General features: G+C 38.1%; 1 protein-coding gene across 1 annotated transcript; it reads right to left on the reverse strand.

Moving 5' to 3' along the window:
• Positions 1-11,022: 11,022 nt before the first annotated feature.
• On the reverse strand, positions 11,023-20,901 carry LOC137817463 (uncharacterized). Its single transcript, XM_068620754.1, has 16 exons — positions 20,600-20,901; positions 20,301-20,345; positions 19,953-19,993; positions 19,761-19,842; positions 17,861-17,905; positions 17,433-17,489; positions 15,679-15,738; positions 15,463-15,590; positions 14,767-15,034; positions 14,609-14,675; positions 13,871-13,941; positions 13,711-13,800; positions 12,974-13,082; positions 12,485-12,576; positions 11,823-11,928; positions 11,023-11,360 (listed from the first exon to the last, which is right to left on the reverse strand). The coding sequence occupies exons 1-16, from the start codon at positions 20,723-20,725 to the stop codon at positions 11,248-11,250; spliced, it is 1,500 nt and encodes a 499-aa protein (XP_068476855.1). The 5' UTR covers positions 20,726-20,901; the 3' UTR covers positions 11,023-11,247.
• Between the last annotated feature and the right edge of the window lie 723 nt (positions 20,902-21,624).

Raw genomic sequence — 21,624 nt, forward strand, 5'->3', positions numbered from 1 at the left:
ACCAAGGCTATCCTCTACCGAAACTTGTGAAATTCCGGCCTAATTTCTGCAATTTCATTCTGCGTCCGTACTGCGCTGTAAAAAATTCACACAAGCACTTTGGTATGTTGTTTGCACCCAGGCAAGGAGGAACGTCCATAAACGAACCACTAAATGAAGATACGGGGAAGAAAAGCCAGGACGTTTTGTTTTCGGAAAACCGGTTTTGTTCACTCTCGGTCTGGGACTTACTGCGCCTTACTCCTTGGGTATTTTGGTCTGAAATTTTTACCAGACACTCCTCACTGTGTCTATTGAGTTTTGGCTGAGGTTTGAGCCCCAGATTTGTCCCACAAGATTGGCAATAAATTTTTTATTCGTCACTGCCAGGGCTGAAAGGAAGGTTCGTCTGTGTGTGAAACTGTTTGATTTATTTCGTAGGTGAATACTCATCCGTTTGACCTGAAATTTGTCCCGTTTTGTCCCAAATTCAGTGGAGATTCTTGGGTAGAATTTCAGCAAAAAACCATTCCGGAAGAATTTTTCAGAAATTTTGTAAAAACCAAGGCGATATCTACCGAAACTTGTGAAATTCCGGCCTAATTTCTGCAATTTCATTCTGCGTCCGTACTGCGCTGAAAAAAATTCACACAAGCACTTTGGTATGTTGTTTGCACCCAGGCAAGGAGGAACGTCCATAAACGAACCACTAAATGAAGATACGGGGAAGAAAAGCCAGGACGTTTTGTTTTCGGAAAACCGGTTTTGTTCTCTCTCGGTCTGGGACTTACTGCGCCTTACTCCTTGGGTATTTTGGTCTGAAATTTTTACCAGACACTCCTCACTGTGTCTATTGAGTTTTGGCTGAGGTTTGAGCCCAGATTCGTCCCACAAGATTGGCAATAAATTTTTTATTCGTCACTGCCAGGGCTGAAAGGAAGGTTCGTTTGTGTGTGAAACTGTTTGATTTTTTTCGTGGGTGAATACTCATCCGTTTGACCTGAAATTTGTCCCGTTTTGTCCCAAATTCAGTGGAGATTCTTGGGTGGAATTTCAGCAAAAAACCATTCCGGAAGAATTTTTCAGAAATTTTGTAAAAACCAAGGCTATCCTCTACCGAAACTTGTGAAATTCCGGCCTAATTTCTGCAATTTCATTCTGGGTCCGTACTGCCCTGAAAAAAATTCACACAAGCACTTTCGTATGTTGTTTGCACCCAGGCAAGGAGGAACGTCCATAAACGAACCACAAAAAGAAGATACGGGGAAGAAAAGCCAGGAAGTTTTGTTTTCGGAAAACCGGTTTTGTTCACTCTCGGTCTGGGACTTACTGCGCCTTACTCCTTGGGTATTTTGGTCTGAAATTTTTACCAGACACTCGTCACTGTGTCTATTGAGTTTTGGCTGAGGTTTGAGCCCCAGATTCGTCCCACAAGATTGGCAATAAATTTTTTATTCGTCACTGCCAGGGCTGAAAGCAAGGTTCGTCTGTGTGTGAAACTGTTTGATTTTTTTCGTGGGTGAATACTCATCCGTTTGACCTGAAATTTGTCCCATTTTGTCCCAAATTCAGTGGAGATTCTTGGGTGGAATTTCAGGAAAAAACCATTTCGGAAGAATTTTTCAGAAATTTTGTAAAAACCAAGGCTATTATCCTCTACCGAAACTCGTGAAATTCCGGCCTAATTTCTGCAATTTCATTCTGGGTCCGTACTGCGCTGAAAAAAATTCACACAAGCACTTTCGTATGTTGTTTGCACCCAGGCAAGGAGGAACGTCCATAAACGAACCACTAAATGAAGATACGGGGAAGAAAAGCCAGGACGTTTTGTTTTCGGAAAACCGGTTTTGTTCACTCTCGGTCTGGGACTTACTGCGCCTTACTCCTTGGGTATTTTGGTCTGAAATTTTTACCAGACACACGTCACTGTGTCTATTGAGTTTTGGCTGAGGTTTGAGCCCCAGATTCGTCCCACAAGATTGGCAATAAATTTTTTATTCGTCACTGCCAGGGCTGAAAGGAAGGTTCGTCTGTGTGTGAAACTGTTTGATTTTTTTCGTGGGTGAATACTCATCCGTTTGACCTGAAATTTGTCCCGTTTTATCCCAAATTCAGTGGAGATTCTTGGGTGGAATTTAAGGAAAAAACCATTCCGGAAGAATTTTTCAGAAATTTTGTAAAAACCAAGGCTATCCTCTACCGAAACTTGTGAAATTCCGGCCTAATTTCTGCAATTTCATTCTGGGGCTAACAAAAATTCACACAAGCACTTTGGTATGTTGTTTGCACCCAGGCAAGGAGGAACGTCCATAAACGAACCACTAAATGAAGATACGGGGAAGAAAAGCCAGGAAGTTTTGTTTTCGGAAAACCGGTGTTGTTCAGTCTCGGTCTAGGACTTACGGCGCCTTACTCCTTGGGTATTTTCGTCTGAAATTTTTACCAGACACTCCTCACTGTGTCTATTGAGTTTTGGCTGAGGGTTGAGCCCCAGATTCGTCCCACAAGATTGGCAATAAATTTTTTATTTGTCACTGCCAGGGCTGAAAGGAAGGTTCGTCTGTGTGTGAAACTGTTTGATTTTTTTCGTGGGTGAATACTCATCCGTTTGACCTGAAATTTGTCCCGTTTTGTCCCAAATTCAGTGGAGATTCTTGGGTGGGATTTCAGGAAAAAACCATTCCGGAAGAATTTTTCAGAAATTTTGTAAAAACCAAGGCTATCCTCTACCGAAACTTGTGAAATTCCGGCCTAATTTCTGCAATTTCATTCTGGGTCCGTACTGCGCTGAAAAAAATTCACACAAGCACTTTCGTATGTTGTTTGCACCCAGGCAAGGAGGAACGTCCATAAACGAACCACTAAATGAAGATACGGGGAAGAAAAGCCAGGAAGTTTTGTTTTCGGAAAACCGGTTTTGTTCACTCTCGGTCTGGGACTTACTGCGCCTTACTCCTTGGGTATTTTCGTCTGAAATTTTTACCAGACACTCGTCACTGTGTCTATTGAGTTTTGGTTGAGGGTTGAACCCCAGATTCGTCCCACAAGATTGGCAATAAATTTTTTATTCGTCACTGCCAGGGCTGAAAGGAAGGTTCGTCTGTGTGTGAAACTGTTTGGATTTTTTCGTGGGTGAATACTCATCCGTTTGCCCTGAAATTTGTCCCGTTTTGTCCCAAATTCAGAGGAGATTCTTGGGTGGAATTTCAGGAAAAAACCATTCCGGAAGAATTTTTCTGAAATTTTGTAAAAACCAAGGCTATCCTCTACCGAAACTTGTGAAATTCCGGCCTAATTTCTGCAATTTCATTATGGGTCCGTACTACGCTGAAAAAAATTCACACAAGCACTTTCGTATGTTGTTTGCACCCAGGCAAGGAGGAACGTCCATAAACGAACCACTAAATGAAGATACGGGGAAGAAAAGCCAGGACGTTTTGTTTTCAGAAAACCGGTTTTGTTCACTCTCGGTCTGGGACTTACTGCGCCTTACTCCTTGGGTAGTTTGGTCTGAAATTTTTACCAGACACTCGTCACTGTGTCTATTGAGTTTTGGCTGAGGTTTGAGCCCCAGATTCGTCCCACAAGATTGGCAATAAATTTTTTATTCGTCACTGCCAGGGCTGAAAGGAAGGTTCGTCTGTGTGTGAAACTGTTTGATTTTTTTCGTGGGTGAAGACTCATCCGTTTGACCTGAAATTTGTCCCGTTTTGTCCAAAATTCAGTGGAGATTCTTGGGTGGAATTTCAGGAAAAAACCATTCCGGAAGAATTTTTCATAAATTTTGTAAAAACCAAGGCTATCCTCTACTGAAACTTGTGAAATTCCGGCCTAATTTCTGCAATTTCATTCTGGGTCCGTACTGCGCTGAAAAAAATTCACACAAGCACTTTCGTATGTTGTTTGCACCCAGGCAAGGAGGAACGTCCATAAACGAACCACAAAAAGAAGATACGGGGAAGAAAAGCCAGGACGTTTTGTTTTCGGAAAACCGGTTTTGTTCACTCTCGGTCTGGGACTTACTGCGCCTTACTCCTTGGGTATTTTGGTCTGAAATTTTTACCAGACACTCCTCACTGTGTCTATTGAGTTTTGGCTGAGGTTTGAGCCCCAGAATCGTCCCACAAGATTGGAAATAAATTTTTTATTCGTCACTGCCAGGGCTGAAAGGAAGGTTCGTCTGTGTGTGAAACTGTTTGATTTTTTTCGTGGGTGAACACTCATCCGTTTGACCTGAAATTTGTCCCGTTTTTTCCCAAATTCAGTGGAGATTCTTGGGTGGAATTTCAGGAAAAAACCATTCCGGAAGAATTTTTCAGAAATTTTGTAAAAACCAAGGCTATCCTCTACCGAAACTTGTGAAATTCCGGCCTAATTTCTGCAATTTCATTCTGGGTCTGTACTGCGCTGAAAAAAATTCACACAAGCACTTTCGTATGTTGTTTGCAACCAGGCAAGGAGGAACGTCCATAAACGAACCACAAAAAGAAGATACGGGGAAGAAAAGCCAGGAAGTTTTGTTTTCGGAAAACCGGTTTTGTTCACTCTCAGTCTGGGACTTACTGCGCCTTACTCCTTGGGTATTTTGGTCTGAAATTTTTACCAGACACTCGTCACTGTGTCTATTGAGTTTTGGCTGAGGTTTGAGCCCCAGATTCGTCCCACAAGATTGGTAATAAATTTTTTATTCGTCACTGCCAGGGCTGAAAGGAAGGTTCGTCTGTGTGTGAAACTGTTTGATTTTTTTCGTGGGTGAATACTCATCCGTTTGACCTGAAATTTGTCCCGTTTTGTCCCAAATTCAGTGGAGATTCTTGGGTGGAATTTCAGGAAAAACCATTCCGGAAGAATTTTTCAGAAATTTTGTAAAAACCAAGGCTATCCTCTACCGAAACTTGTGAAATTCCGGCCTAATTTCTGCAATTTCATTCTGGGTCCGTACTGCGCTGAAAAAAATTCACACAAGCACTTTCGTATGTTGTTTGCACCCAGGCAAGGAGGAACGTCCATAAACGAACCACTAAATGAAGATACGGGGAAGAAAAGCCAGGAAGTTTTGTTTTCGGAAAACCGGTTTTGTTCACTCTCGGTCTGGGACTTACTGCGCCTTACTCCTTGGGTATTTTCGTCTGAAATTTTTACCAGACACTCGTCACTGTGTCTATTGAGTTTTGGTTGAGGGTTGAACCCCAGATTCGTCCCACAAGATTGGCAATAAATTTTTTATTCGTCACTGCCAGGGCTGAAAGGAAGGTTCGTCTGTGTGTGAAACTGTTTGGATTTTTTCGTGGGTGAATACTCATCCGTTTGCCCTGAAATTTGTCCCGTTTTGTCCCAAATTCAGAGGAGATTCTTGGGTGGAATTTCAGGAAAAAACCATTCCGGAAGAATTTTTCTGAAATTTTGTAAAAACCAAGGCTATCCTCTACCGAAACTTGTGAAATTCCGGCCTAATTTCTGCAATTTCATTATGGGTCCGTACTACGCTGAAAAAAATTCACACAAGCACTTTCGTATGTTGTTTGCACCCAGGCAAGGAGGAACGTCCATAAACGAACCACTAAATGAAGATACGGGGAAGAAAAGCCAGGACGTTTTGTTTTCAGAAAACCGGTTTTGTTCACTCTCGGTCTGGGACTTACTGCGCCTTACTCCTTGGGTGGTTTGGTCTGAAATTTTTACCAGACACTCGTCACTGTGTCTATTGAGTTTTGGCTGAGGTTTGAGCCCCAGATTCGTCCCACAAGATTGGCAATAAATTTTTTATTCGTCACTGCCAGGGCTGAAAGGAAGGTTCGTCTGTGTGTGAAACTGTTTGATTTTTTTCGTGGGTGAAGACTCATCCGTTTGACCTGAAATTTGTCCCGTTTTGTCCAAAATTCAGTGGAGATTCTTGGGTGGAATTTCAGGAAAAAACCATTCCGGAAGAATTTTTCATAAATTTTGTAAAAACCAAGGCTATCCTCTACTGAAACTTGTGAAATTCCGGCCTAATTTCTGCAATTTCATTCTGGGTCCGTACTGCGCTGAAAAAAATTCACACAAGCACTTTCGTATGTTGTTTGCACCCAGGCAAGGAGGAACGTCCATAAACGAACCACAAAAAGAAGATACGGGGAAGAAAAGCCAGGACGTTTTGTTTTCGGAAAACCGGTTTTGTTCACTCTCGGTCTGGGACTTACTGCGCCTTACTCCTTGGGTATTTTGGTCTGAAATTTTTACCAGACACTCCTCACTGTGTCTATTGAGTTTTGGCTGAGGTTTGAGCCCCAGAATCGTCCCACAAGATTGGAAATAAATTTTTTATTCGTCACTGCCAGGGCTGAAAGGAAGGTTCGTCTGTGTGTGAAACTGTTTGATTTTTTTCGTGGGTGAACACTCATCCGTTTGACCTGAAATTTGTCCCGTTTTTTCCCAAATTCAGTGGAGATTCTTGGGTGGAATTTCAGGAAAAAACCATTCCGGAAGAATTTTTCAGAAATTTTGTAAAAACCAAGGCTATCCTCTACCGAAACTTGTGAAATTCCGGCCTAATTTCTGCAATTTCATTCTGGGTCTGTACTGCGCTGAAAAAAATTCACACAAGCACTTTCGTATGTTGTTTGCAACCAGGCAAGGAGGAACGTCCATAAACGAACCACAAAAAGAAGATACGGGGAAGAAAAGCCAGGAAGTTTTGTTTTCGGAAAACCGGTTTTGTTCACTCTCAGTCTGGGACTTACTGCGCCTTACTCCTTGGGTATTTTGGTCTGAAATTTTTACCAGACACTCGTCACTGTGTCTATTGAGTTTTGGCTGAGGTTTGAGCCCAGATTCGTCCCACAAGATTGGTAATAAATTTTTTATTCGTCACTGCCAGGGCTGAAAGGAAGGTTCGTCTGTGTGTGAAACTGTTTGATTTTTTTCGTGGGTGAATACTCATCCGTTTGACCTGAAATTTGTCCCGTTTTGTCCCAAATTCAGTGGAGATTCTTGGGTGGAATTTCAGGAAAAACCATTCCGGAAGAATTTTTCAGAAATTTTGTAAAAACCAAGGCTATCCTCTACCGAAACTTGTGAAATTCCGGCCTAATTTCTGCAGTTTCATTCTGGGTCCGTACTGCGCTGAAAAAAATTCACACAAGCACTTTGGTATGTTGTCTCCACCCAGGCAAGGAGGAACGTCCATAAACGAACAACAAAAAGAAGATACGGGGAAGAAAAGCCAAGACGTTTTGTTTTCGGAAAACCGGTTTTGTTCACTCTCGGTCTGGGACTTACTGCGCCTTACTCCTTGGGTATTTTGGTCTTAAATTTTTACCAGACACTCGTCACTGTGTCTATTGAGTTTTGGCTGAGGTTTGAGCCCCAGATTCGTCCCACAAGATTGGCAATAAATTTTTTATTCGTCACTGCCAGGACTGAAAGGAAGGTTCGTCTGTGTGTGAAACTGTTAGATTTTTTTCGTGGGCCGTTTGACCTGAAATTTGTCCCGTTTTGTCCCAAATTCAGAGGAGATTCTTGCGTGGAATTTCAGGAAAAAACCATTCCGGAAGAATTTTTCAGAAATTTTGTAAAAACCAAGGCTATCCTCTACCGAAACTTGTGAAATTCCGGCCTAATTTCTGCAATTTCATTCTGGGTCCGTACTGCGCTGAAAAAAATTCACACAAGCACTTTGGTATGTTGTTTGCACCCAGGCAAGGAGGAACGTCCATAAACGAACCACAAAAAGAAGATACGGGGAAGAAAAGCCAGGAAGTTTTGTTTTCGGAAAACCGGTTTTGTTCACACTCGGTCTGGGACTTACTGCGCCTTACTCCTTGGGTATTTTGGTCTGAAATTTTTACCAGACACTCCTCACTGTGTCTATTGAGTTTTGGATGAGGTTTGACCCCAGATTCGTCCCACAAGATTGGCAATAAATTTTTTATTCGTCACTGCCAGGGCTGAAAGGAAGGTTCGTCTGTGTGTGAAACTGTTTGATTTTTTTCGTGGGTGAATACTCATCCGTTTGACCTGAAATTTGTCCCATTTTGTCCCAAATTCAGTGGAGATTCTTGGGTGGAATTTCAGGAAAAAACCATTCCGGAAGAATTTTTCAGAAATTTTGTAAAAACCAAGGCTATTATCCTCTACCGAAACTCGTGAAATTCCGGCCTAATTTCTGCAATTTCATTCTGGGTCCGTACTGCGCTGAAAAAAATTCACACAAGCACTTTCGTATGTTGTTTGCACCCAGGAAAAGAGGAACGTCCATAAACGAACCACTAAATGAAGATACGGGGAAGAAAAGCCAGGACGTTTTGTTTTCGGAAAACCGGTTTTGTTCACTCTCGGTCTGGGACTTACTGCGCCTTACTCCTTGGGTATTTTGGTCTGAAATTTTTACCAGACACTCGTTACTGTGTCTATTGAGTTTTGGCTGAGGTTTGAGCCCCAGATTCGTCCCACAAGATTGGCAATAAATTTTTTATTCGTCACTGCCAGGGCTGAAAGGAAGGTTCGTCTGTGTGTGAAACTGTTTGATTTTTTTCGTGGGTGAATACTCATCCGTTTGAACTGAAATTTGTCCCGTTTTGTCCCAAATTCAGTGGAGATTCTTGGGTGGAATTTCAGGAAAAAACCATTCCGGAAGAATTTTTCAGAAATTTTGTAAAAACCAAGGCTATCCTCTACCGAAACTTGATAATTCCAGCCGAATTTCTGGAATTTCATTATGGGTCCGTACTGCGCTGAAAAAAATTCACACAAGCACTTTCGTATGTTGTTTGCACCCAGGCAAGGAGGAACGTCCATAAACGAACCACTAAATGAAGATACGGGGAAGAAAAGCCAGGACGTTTTGTTTTCGGAAAACCGGTTTTGGTCACTCTCGGTCTTGGACTTACTGCGCCTTACTCCTTGGGTATATTGGTCTGAAATTTTTACCAGACACTCGTCACTGTGTCTATTGAGTTTTGGCTGAGGTTTGAGCCCCAGATTCGTCCCACAAGATTGGCAATAAATTTTTTATTCGTCACTGCCAGGGCTGAAAGGAAGGTTCGTCTGTGTGTGAAACTGTTTGATTTTTTTCGTGAGTGAATACTCATCCGTTAGACCTAAAATTTGTCCCATTTTGTCCCAAATTCAGTGGAGATTCTTGGGTGGAATTTCAGGAAAAAACCATTCCGGAAGAATTTTTCAGAAATTTTGTAAAAACCAAGACTATCCTCTACCGAAACTTGTGAAATTCCGGCCTAATTTCTGCAATTTCATTCTAGGTCCGTACTGCGCTGAAAAAAATTCACACAAGCACTTTGGTATGTTGTTTCCACCCAGGCAAGGAGGAACGTCAATAAACGAACAACAAAAAGAAGATACGGGGAAGAAAAGCGTTTTGTTTTCGGAAAACCGGTTTTGTTCACTCTCGGTCTGGGACTTACTGCGCCTTACTCCTTGGGTATTTTGGTCTGAAATTTATACCATACACTCGTCACTGTGTCTATTGAGTTTTGGCTGAGGTTTGAGCCCCAGATTCGTCCCACAAGATTGGCAATAAATTTTTTATTTGTCACTGCCAGGGCTGAAAGGAAGGTTAGTCTGTGTGTGAAACTGTTTGATTTTTTTCGTGGGTGAATACTCATCCGTTTGACCTGAAATTTGTCCCGTTTTGTCCCAAATTCAGTGGAGATTCTTGGGTGGAATTTCAGGAAAAAACCATTCCGGAAGAATTTTTCAGAAATTTTGTAAAAACCAAGGCTATCCTCTACCGAAACTTGATAATTCCGGCCTAATTTCTGCAATTTCATTCTGGGTCCGTACTGCGCTGAAAAAAATTCACACAAGCACTTTCGTATGTTGTTTCCACCCAGGCAAGGAGGAACGTCCATAAACGAACCTCTAAATTAAGATACGGGGAAGAAAAGCCAGGACGTTTTGTTTTCGGAACACCGGTTTTGTTCACTCTCGGTCTGGGACTTACTGCGCCTTACTCCTTGGGTATTTTGGTCTGAAATTTATACCATACACTCGTCACTGTGTCTATTGAGTTTTGGCTGAGGTTTGAGCCCCAGATTCGTCCCACAAGATTGGCAATAAATTTTTTATTTGTCACTGCCAGGGCTGAAAGGAAGGTTAGTCTGTGTGTGAAACTGTTTGATTTTTTTCGTGGGTGAATACTCATCCGTTTGACCTGAAATTTGTCCCGTTTTGTCCCAAATTCAGTGGAGATTCTTGGGTGGAATTTCAGGAAAAAACCATTCCGGAAGAATTTTTCAGAAATTTTGTAAAAACCAAGGCTATCCTCTACCGAAACTTGATAATTCCGGCCTAATTTCTGCAATTTCATTCTGGGTCCGTACTGCGCTGAAAAAAATTCACACAAGCACTTTCGTATGTTGTTTCCACCCAGGCAAGGAGGAACGTCCATAAACGAACCTCTAAATTAAGATACGGGGAAGAAAAGCCAGGACGTTTTGTTTTCGGAACACCGGTTTTGTTCACTCTCGGTCTGGGACTTACTGCGCCTTACTCCTTGGGTATATTGGTCTGAAATTTTTACCAGACACTCGTCACTGTGTCTATTGAGTTTTGGCTGAGGTTTGAGCCCCAGATTCGTCCCACAAGATTGGCAATAAATTTTTTATTTGTCACTGCCAGGGCTGAAAGGAACGTTCGTCTGTGTGTGAAACTGTTTGATTTTTTTCGTGGGTGAATACTCATCCGTTTGACCTGAAATTTGTCCCGTTTTGTCCCAAATTCAGTGGAGATTCTTGGGTGGAATTTCAGGAAAAAACCATTCCGGAAGAATTTTTTAGAAATTTTGTAAAAACCAAGGCTATCCCCTACCGAAACTAGTGAAATTCCGGCCTAATTTACTGTTTTTCCTTATCTTCCTTTTCTTATTACTAACCATGAATATTTTCAATATCCTACCAATCCTTAATCGAAATACTTTGTTGATACTAATATTCACATTCACTGATAACAACCTTTGATAATTATCGCCGCTGTGCTAAAAAGGGGAAAGAAGAAAAAAATTGCTCTAAGAAATAAAATCAGATGGCCACAAAACCAGAAAAATAAAAATAAAAAGCAATTAACTTACTAACTCACGAAGTTACATTTTTCAGACAACTATTCTAACGGATGATACAAGTTAATGGGCTTACATTAAAATATATCAATAAGCCAATGAAATGAGGCTCAAGACAACAGACTTTTCCATTCTCTCGATGATATCAAACTATCACAAAAATACTTCCATTTGTTTTGGTTGGGATGTGAGGAGAGGAAATTACATGATCTTCACTCAGTTTTAGAAGTATTGGTTGGTGCATCACCAACTTCGGCAGAAGAGGTGTCCATATCATTCAGACCTAATTCTTCATTTTGTTCCCATGACCTCTCGTAGTCCTCAACTGGAGAAATACCAATTGCAAAACAGAAAACCACAAAACATGAATATATTTACATGAAAAACTATGCACCATATTTAAACACAGCATTAAACAATCAGAATCATATTTACACATACAGCACATTAGACCGATTCATCACAAATCCAATTATGCAGGCTACTCAGGGCACACTGTAAAGCAAAAGGTTGAAACACGAGTCCCAACAAGGGGAAATGTCTGAAATAAACCTACTTCTGTTTGTTTGTTTATTTACATGATGGTCTATACTGGACTCGGGATCCCCAGCAACTCCGATAGTTGAATCGAATAAGATATTTTAAGGAACAAAAAATTGATGTTTCAACTTTCCATATGTATAGAAAAAGAATTGGCATCATGGAAATGGAATTCAGAATTTCAACTCAGAAAATGTGAACTTTATCTGCTCAAAGTATAGCTTGATGTCTGAGTTGGAAATCTTACAAGCTAATTGATTGTCCTCTTTCAGATCATCAGTTGCAGGTGCTACAAAAGAATTGGCTAATGCATCATCAAGAATTAGAGTCCAAGGTTCTTCCAAGCTAAGAAGCTGCATACAATGAAAGAATGCAGATAAAAAAAGTGGGATCCAAGACCTTGAACCAATAAGTTTAAATAGGTTAAGTCAAATCAAAGCCTTCAAATTCAAAGACACAAAGACCGATGCAGTCTATTAGTTGCTGGTATTAAAGAGGCATAATGTAGCCCAAAAGTAGCATGGAATATGACCACAGGTCTTTGTTGCTCAAAGTGACCCTTCTTGTTACAATGCATTTGGTTAAAATTCCGTGAACCCTATTCTCTTTGTCGTCCATTTCTTTTTTACTAAATTTTTCAAAGTGAGGTGTCGAAAGAGGTACAAAACGGGACAACATATCCTCCTAAAAGAGAACAAGAAATAAAGACAAGATTATTTTAGAAATACAAAAGAATATACAATGCCTGAAGTTATGTATTGCTCCTCTTCCCTCTTTTCCCAGTCAGCCACAAAACATTGTGTAAAGAATAAATATAAAAAATTGCAATAATAACCTGATAAATAGAATTATATAGTAAACATATATGGAGAAATTTAAACCAACTCTCATAAAATAGTCACGTATTACCTTGTTTAGCCTTGCTTTAAAGTCTATCCACTTGCTTCTACTATTTTCATCAAGACTGTCTCCAAAAGTAAAGCCATGGACCCTCTCAAGGCCTGTACATACAAATCACATAAAATTATATTCTACATTGATACATTCTAGCAAAAATAAATAGATTATATTAAAAATTAAATCACACCACGGGATCAGGAACATCATAAACATGACAAAAGAGAACAGTTTAAACTCCACCCATCCAAAACAGATACAAATTTGGCATTTAGAAGACTTTTAAAACATATTTGAGATAGATTATTTGGAATGAAAGAAATAAATAATGATGCTCAAGTGGTTGAAAATTGAAAGATCTATTGAAAAGAAAAATGTTTTCATCATTTTGTTACAATTGAAGCTGAACAAAGTGTATGGGTACTACGATGTCCTTTCCTTCCTCCTGTCTCATTAGGATGCTGCCTATATAGTTTGTGTGACTGATAGAAGGATACTTACTTTCACTAATTCTTGTAATTAAACCTTCAACAGTTGTAACTATTCCTCCAAGGGTTCCGCTTGCCAGCTCCAAGTCAACTTCCGGAACTTTTACACTTGCAGTATCAGACTAATCAAACCAAACTACTCAGTCAATAGATATAAAATGTATAGATCTCAGATTGCATAAAATAATGTTTAAATGGTCAGGCCTATATGGGTACCATCAGGACATATTTCACAGGTTAACTTAGCAAGACTGTGTGTGTATCATTACAACTTTTGATATATCATTGAAAACAGTACATGTTGGTGTTAACGTTTCTAGGTTATCTCTTGATGAAAAAATCATTTCAGGCTTCTAAAAACCCCAAAATGCGAATTTGATTCCTTAAAATGCTATAGCTTCATGCAAGGGAGATGTCAAAATAAATTGCAAAACTTTAAAGTGGCACTGAAAGAGTACTCATGATTAGTTTTTATCCTTAGTTACTTTACACTTTCTGCAAAACAGGTTTGGAAGCTTACATTTTTCCCTACATTTGAGTAGCTCAATAACCAAAGTCCAAACTACCTTCTTTTCTAATGAGATTTCTTTTACTGATCCCAATTTGTAGTAATTACATACTAGAAACAAGAAAAAATATATGCTCTCTAAATGCAAGGATAAACTACAAGATCCATGATTCATCACTAAACATATACAAATTAAGAAACTGATGGGTTGAAATTAGTTAAGATCACAAAGAATTACAGACCTTTATTACATCACGGCTCAGGTCATTGACATTTTTCACAGAAAGAGTAATTATTTTTCCTTTTTCAGGAATTCGTCCACCAGGTTTCAACTGCAAGATGGAAAATTAATGTTTATTCCAGCCCTAAAAAGACAGAGCTACACTCAAGAAATCAGCATACCTCAGAGTTGCGGTAGCCACAAGCATCACATGTGGATGCCATAACAATTACTTCTTGGAAGTAAGGAATATCTGTCCATTGTTAAGATCAACAGCTTGTGGAAGAAATGCCGGAAATTGCTAAGCAATAATATAGAATATAAAATTGGCACATGGCATATTTTGAAGAGTATGACCGTTATCAAGCAAGCAAATAAATATTATCTAGTTTTTACCCTATCAGCAATCAGAATACATGCAACACTGTAGACAGATGTTTCATTTGAAATTAATGTTGTGTAGCTAGCATAAATCCATAGTCAAGTTTCTGAAATTTGAAAGTAGATCATGTTCAGGATTTTTAATAGAACACATGGTTATCCAAAAACTATTCAGCACCAAGTAGATGACACTAAGCTTCAAGTTTCAACTGAAATACATGAAACATAGAATCACAACGGAAGTTGAAATAAAGAAAAACTATCCCCTATTTTATGTAATTTCACTTTTTGCAGATCAAAAAGGTGCTAAAGCTCCAAATTTCAACTGAAATACAAACATGGAATAAAAAAAAATAAGCCCCAATAGTTTATATAATTTTATTTTACCCCACAAAGCTATGTACTCTTGCATACACAATATAAATCTTCTTTAACCCAATAAATTTTACATCGAGCTTAAAATGACAGAATCCTTCTAAAGAAATGTAACATAATCAAACAATATCCCAAGGGAAGTATGAAAAGTGCTAAGAGGATACTGGTGACAAACATTCGAGTCTCACAACTAGCAGCACAGGCACCACAAGTAGAAGGGAAAGTCATCACCTGTCAAAAAAAGGCAGCAACTTGACATTGAATAAACAAACACATAAGGCCAAAGCTCAGTACACAGAACTATATAGTTCAGCAATTGTACCTCTTCTGGTGCAGTATATCGAAACAAGGCTTCAGCAATTTCTGCACTGTTACTCTGTGCAATGGCACGATGGCCAGCTGTTGCCCCTACTGATCCATGTGGTTCTCTCCTCACTTGATCAGTAGTCACAGCTTCTCCGCCTCCCGGGGCATCAACATGAGTTCCTTCAGCCTGTGCAGAATCAACAAGGTATCCCAATGATGCTTGCTGCTCAGGAGTTCTCTCATAAAACTTGATCGTCAACGATGGATCAGATGATGGTGCAAACCTATTCAATGTGTTCTGCATTTACTTAAAATAGTACTAGCTAAAACATTGGACTAATATTACCAAGTACCAAATGAAGGTACAAGTTTGCCTCACCAACAAATACATGTTTGTCTTGACCAATTTAAAATAAGTTAAAAGGTACAATATGGTGTGATTCATAAAAGAATGTATCCAATCCAAAGTCAAGCACAAGCACAATGTGACTAAATTTTAGCCCATACAGAGATCAGCACTTTACATACTAAACCACACTCCACTCTTGAGCAACAAATCCAGGAGGTTGCTAATTCATATGCTATCACTGAATACCTTTTGTCATTTACTTGTATGTGAGGATACCTTAGCCTCTATTGTTATAATCTCTTCTCTAATAAAAATACTTTTACTCATTTAAAAAAAATACTTCTACAAGGTATAATCTCTTACGGGTTTTCAATAAAGCTGTTTCCGACAGGATCATCAAGAATAAATGTGATGCATGATTCTCCTGTTGCACAGGCTCGCAGTTTCACCAAGAACTGATCAATTGCTCCAGCTGTCTCCGGAGCCACTTTCTAGAGGGTAGAAAGCATAACATTAATTAAGTTATTTAAAGAAGAATGCATGCATCAAATAAAAATATAGCGCAGAAACAAATAGTACTTTGCGTTCCTCTTGAAGGGCTTGAAGTTCATCAGTTGCTCTCATAAGTATCCCTTCCACCTATAATTACACAACAAAAGATATTGTTGAATCATTTGATTACAAATTTTCAACTGTTCAATGTTCATGAATTTTCACAAAAGAAAGTTAAGAGTTCTCTGATGCCCACGATTTACATTCCTTGTTGTTAGTAGGATATTAAATGTACTAGTAGAAGCTTCATGTTAGTAGGATATTAATGTACTACTAGAAGTTGTTAGAAGTTGTAGAAGATTCTAGATATCTCTTTGTAATAATTACTCTAGGGTTAAAGTTTTCTATATATAAAGGTTGATGTCTTGTTTCAATTAATATAATTGAATAAAAATCTTCTTTCATTCATATTATTTCATTTAAGTTAGTATTAGAGCTCACAATGTTGGGGCCTATTTCTACGACCTTTCACTGTCACTGAAGTTTTTTGTGTTAATGTTTCATTATACTTACAAGGGAGACTAAGAAATTCTTACTATTTATCTTATCACGGCAACTCTACTAAATAATGATGATCTTCCTTCATCCTCTTCAATTGACAATGGAATGCCTGCATTACATGCTGAAATTGAACGTTTAAAATCTCTCATGGAGTCTATCAGTAAGCCACCTTGTGGTACTTGCTTCGTAACCATGACTGGTAAGAACTCTAATTCCTCTTTTGATGTTTCTTAAAATTTATGCAAGGACTCTTGAGTTCTAGACTTTGGTGCGACAGACCATATGACACCTCACTCATCTCTTTTAATGTCATGTGTTTCTTTTCCTGGTAATTACATTACTCTTGCCAATGGGACTCGTATCCCAATAGTTGGACATGGTAATATTTATCTTATGTTTCTAACTATCCGACTCTTCTTCAATATTATCCAATGGGGCATATCCCCCGTCTTCCCCTTCAGAGAAACTCTAGTCAAAGTTAAGTAATTATTCAAACTCAAAATCAAAGCTATCATGCAATTCATTCCCAACCCCGATTTGAATCTTCCCTTTGCCCCTCCTTGTTGGGGATGGAGTTGCAGCTAGACCTTTCTTAGAAGCATGAGAAGATCCAATGACAATACCACAACCACTTGATGGTTGCTTTCTTTTACTGGTTACTTGTCTTGTGTAAATTATTAGTTCTCCAACATCTAAAGCTTCATAAGCAGTTGCCTAATTTAGAGTGGAATCATCATCAAAAACCAACTCATTTCCCCCCTCTTCATTATCATTATCATCATCATCATCTACTTGCCCCACTAACCACTCATCAATGTTATCGATATTGAATAACGGATCATATCGGAGACCCCATAAATCCTTTATAAAGTTATAATAGAAACCATAACGGGTTATGGCGGAAGGTGTTGTGGCGGAGATAAAAAAAATGTATTGTGGATTGCAATAAGTATAATGTTTTAAATGGGTCAAAAATGGGCCCAAAAAAAACTAATTTTAGGTAGGTTTTGAACTCTTAATTAGGTTTAACAGCTCATGTAGCCGCAACACATTCAAATTTTATTTGAATAATTAAGGTTTTATTAGTAGATGATTATACACATGCGGAGTAAATTTAGCCATCTTAAATAGAAATACAATGTTGAGACTCGAGATTTTCACTGACAAATGAAATAATGGGTAACCCCCTGCCCTACCCAGAAAAAAAAATTGAACAAGCAAACTTGTCATTGCCAGGAATGGGAAACAACAAAGTAAATTGAAATATGTATTAGAAGTACCGTTGACAAACTACCACGTTGAGCCTCTGGTGGAATCTCAAAATCCAGTTCAGGTATCTGCACAATCATATACATATAAGGTTGCCTTTTGAATAAATTTATTACAAAGCAGACTATAAATTTTTAATAATAGAAGCAGATTAGTCATTAAAATTTATAAGCAACATCTTAAATTACTTCTTTCATAAAAATATCTATCTTTCTAACTATCTATGTAAACAAATAGACATACAGATAAATAGGTATGTAGGTATGTAGGTAGATAATATCAGCTCAACTAAGACTATGTGGCTTAGCCCTAGACTTCAAAGAGACAAGAACCAAGGTGTTAATGAACTAAAGAATTTTGAAGATTACAATCTAAATAGGAAATAGGGTACACAAGTTTATATAAATATGAAGAAAATAAACAAAACAAATTTGAGTACCTTAATGGTAGCAGATTCTGATTTAACCACTTGACGATTTAGCATCTACATTCATTAAACTTGTTAGACACTTGTATAAACAAATCATCATAACGGCAAACCACAAAGACAAGTTTACAAATCAAAATAAGATAATCCCAAATAATCATACATTCACCATAACAAGTATTAGAGATAATATTTTATTTCTTAATTATTTGATGTAGTTTAAACTTATTTAGTAGAAATGTATTATTGACAACCCGAGATGCTTTACTTTTGTAGTTGACTGTATTGTTTTATTGCCAAGTTTTTGTTTTAACAATTGTTTTATTATGGAGTTCAAATGTATAATTACTATGTTATTTATTGTTAATATTTTTTATGGTAAGTAAACTCTTACAAGTTTGAGTCAAGTTTACAAAAGCCTTCACAAGTTTCTATGAACTCTCAAGTTTTACAATCTTGATTGCATGCATTTTGCTTCAAATAGTTTTATATCATTACATGATAGATGTCCTTTACAATGCTAAACTCAATATTCTACCTAGGATAAGGAGATTAAAAACTCGTAAATTGGGGATCTTAACTTGGATGGTAAGATCCTATGGTTTTACATAAAATGCAAAACTATACATATATAGTGCATATGCATAAGAATATCATAAACAAAGAAAATAACCTCCAAAATCACTACATTAAAACAAAATTAGATTTAAAAGTTATAACTATAGTAAGTCAGGTATCCAAATAGTATAATCAGAAATGTGAGAAAGAAATTCTTAATTCTATTTGTTTATTAGTTGACTAGAAAATTATGTTGTTGAACTATCTTAGTATTTAGGTTTAGGATTTAACCTAACCACACAATTTTCCAAGTTTTATGCGGGATTTATACTTACCCACTCACCTACCATAATGAAGGTGCACGTGGCTGCAAATTATGGTGGGCAAGGATTGTCCTTAATTAATATGCATTTGAACCAACACCCCCTATGCCAAGGACTATAAGTCTGGAATTGGTCAATGTAGGTGACCCAACAATTGATTTAGGATTGCCTTTGTTACCATCATAGAGTTTGAGCATAGGGTCAAGCTCAATCCCACAAAATTAACTTCTATGGTAAGGATTACTAAACTGAAAATGTTGCTACAGCCAAAGGAAGGTGCAATAATAAAAGTTATAGGTGGCAATACTCTAAGGCAACAATGGAATGACAAAGAAAAGGTTGAACAGTCCAAGATGGAGAAGATCACGAATGGATTGGGAAGGGCTTCATAAATAAGAAGAAAGGGATTTTCCAGGGTGTGTTCAACTCATAGCATAGTATGATCCTACATGGTAAATATTGACTTCAACAACAATGGTCTTCTAGCTAAACATGGATGCAAAAGTATGAAAAACCATCCTTCAAACTAGGTCATTGTTAGGTTCCTAGACAGAAAAACCAGAATTCCCTCCCAAACACAGCAAGAAGAAAGAAAACTCTGTTTTATTACAATGCAGAACAGAACACCCAAAAGGGTTACAAAGGAGAATAGCTCCTTTCACACAGGTTTAATCCTCCTTTCACACAGGTTTAATCCTGTCAACTTCTTACAACAATTCAGATATCCCCTCCCCCACAGCAGGTTGGTCTTTATTTAAAGACCCCCTCACCACAACTAACTAACCCAACAACTAACTAACCCGCTTAACCCTTATTTTTAAATTTCCTTCTATGATACACCCTCCAAGTGCTGTCTTTATTTTCCTGCCTAACAGTCAGTCACTAGTGTCAAGAACCTCAGCATGGATGTTAACTGAATGGGAAGAAGATAGCTAATAGAGGCATTGGAGTACCTAGGCGCCATATATGTTTTCTTATGTTATATAAAATAATCATTTGGGGATGGGGAATTGAAATTTGAACAAACCAACCTTTTGCTCGCCTGATGGAATCTTCAAAGTGTAACAACAACCACGTGGTTGAATTTCACCAGCAAACTGTACTTCATTGTTCCTAACAGATAAAATCAATAATTATAAAAGAAAGAAAAATTAAGAGGAAGATCAAAGGAACTAATTATGTTCAACGCACACGGAGAGGGCATAGACTAAAGGGCCGTTTACCTCTCACCACAATGTGGACATTCAAAAGCTGATAACAAAATCTGCAGGAAAGGTAAATGTGACAATGAGTTATATTTCAGAAAACTAATGGACAGACAAAACAAAAGAAACAGCAGATAAAAATAATATGTATTACGATCCATTATGTAATTTGTGAATCAATAATGCTAATTCATTTAATTGAAATATGTAACAAATAACATCAGGGAGAAAAGTGAATGAGGCCTAAACATAAGGAAAGACAGAAATAAAGATGAAATTTAACTACATATATGATATATCCCAATACCTACTAACAGTAACCACTTGCCAATCACAAGAGCAAATGGAGCAATAGACAAGACATACCTTTCTGAAGTGGGGAATTAAAGTCAATAAAAATCTTGTAATCCCCTGACAAACATGACAGAAATTCAAGTCAGATGATAAAATTTAAATATTTTGGATGAAGATACAATATTAAGACTTAGGGTGAATTTGACTCATTTGTTGAGCGATAATAATGTTGCTTGTAAATAAAATAGTAAAAGAATGGAGAATTGAATCCCTGAATTAACCACGCCAAAGGTGCGCGAAAAAGTAGAAAGTGAATTCATTGAAAAGCCAAAGGAAAAGGAAAAGGTGGCGGAGAATGGGGAGAAGCTTACGTTTTCACCACATCGCATGCAAAGACTTTCGAGGCTGTAGAGAGGAGCATCACCGTCATCGGCTGAAACGGCCTCCACTACCGATCCTACATCCACGATTTGGTCGCTTTTCGCATTCCCTTCCATTACTCAATTCAACAAGTTTTACTGTGAGAACCTTCAATTTCAACCAGAGTGACTACAGTTCCTGAACCGATGCAAAAGAAGTAGAATGCTGATTTCTAGTAGCCTGTTTTGTGTTGGGGAAGACGCTGGAAGAAACTAGGGTACACGTCATCGGGTAAAGTTATTCTGGTCGGGTCATTGTATGGGTCCATTGCCCAAGTACTTGTTGGATTCAAAAAATCGAATTTATGCCGGACGAGGCATAAATAATTCTGATGCCGAACGAGACATAAATAATTCTGATTACATTAGTAATAAGATAATTTTGATGCCGAACGAGGCATAAATAATTCGGATTACATTAAAGTAATAAGATAATTCTGATGCCGAACGAGGCATAAATAATTCTGATTACATTAAATAAGATAACTCTGATGCCGAACGAGGCATAAATAATTCTGATTACATTAAAGTAATAAGATAATTCTGATGTTGAACGAGGCATAAATAATTCTGATTACATTAAAGTAATAAGATAATTCTGATGCCGAACGAGGCATAAATAATTCTGATTACATTATAGTAATAAGATAATTCTGATGCCGAACGAGGAATAAATAATTCTGATTACGTTAAAGTAATAAGATAATTCAGGTGCCGAACGAGGCATAGATAATTCTGATTACATTAAAGTAATAAGATAATTCTGATGCCGAACGAGGCATAAATAATTCTGATTACATTAAAGTAATAAGATAATTTTGATGCCGAACGAGGCATAAATAATTCAGAATAATTATGATGCCGAACGAGGCATAAATAATTTCGATTACGTTAAAGTACTAAGATAATTCTGATGCCGGACGAGGCATAAATAATTCTGATAACATTAAAGTAATAAGATAATTCTGATGCCGAAC

The sequence above is a fragment of the Phaseolus vulgaris genome, chromosome 5 (genome assembly GCF_051622355.1).
Source record: "Phaseolus vulgaris cultivar YP4 chromosome 5, ASM5162235v1, whole genome shotgun sequence".
Classification (NCBI taxonomy): Eukaryota; Viridiplantae; Streptophyta; class Magnoliopsida; order Fabales; family Fabaceae; genus Phaseolus; species Phaseolus vulgaris.

Excerpts from the sequence above, each read along its gene's own strand:
- LOC137817463 (XM_068620754.1), bottom strand. The coding sequence starts at position 20,725 with ATGGAAGGGAATGCGAAAAGCGACCAAATCGTGGATGTAGGATCGGTA. Across the intron at positions 19,994-20,300 it reads TAATTCCCCACTTCAGAAAG|ATTTTGTTATCAGCTTTTGA; the intron begins GTATGTCTTGTC and ends CCTTTCCTGCAG. Across the intron at positions 13,942-14,608 it reads GACTCGAATGTTTGTCACCA|ATATTCCTTACTTCCAAGAA; the intron begins GTATCCTCTTAG and ends AACAATGGACAG.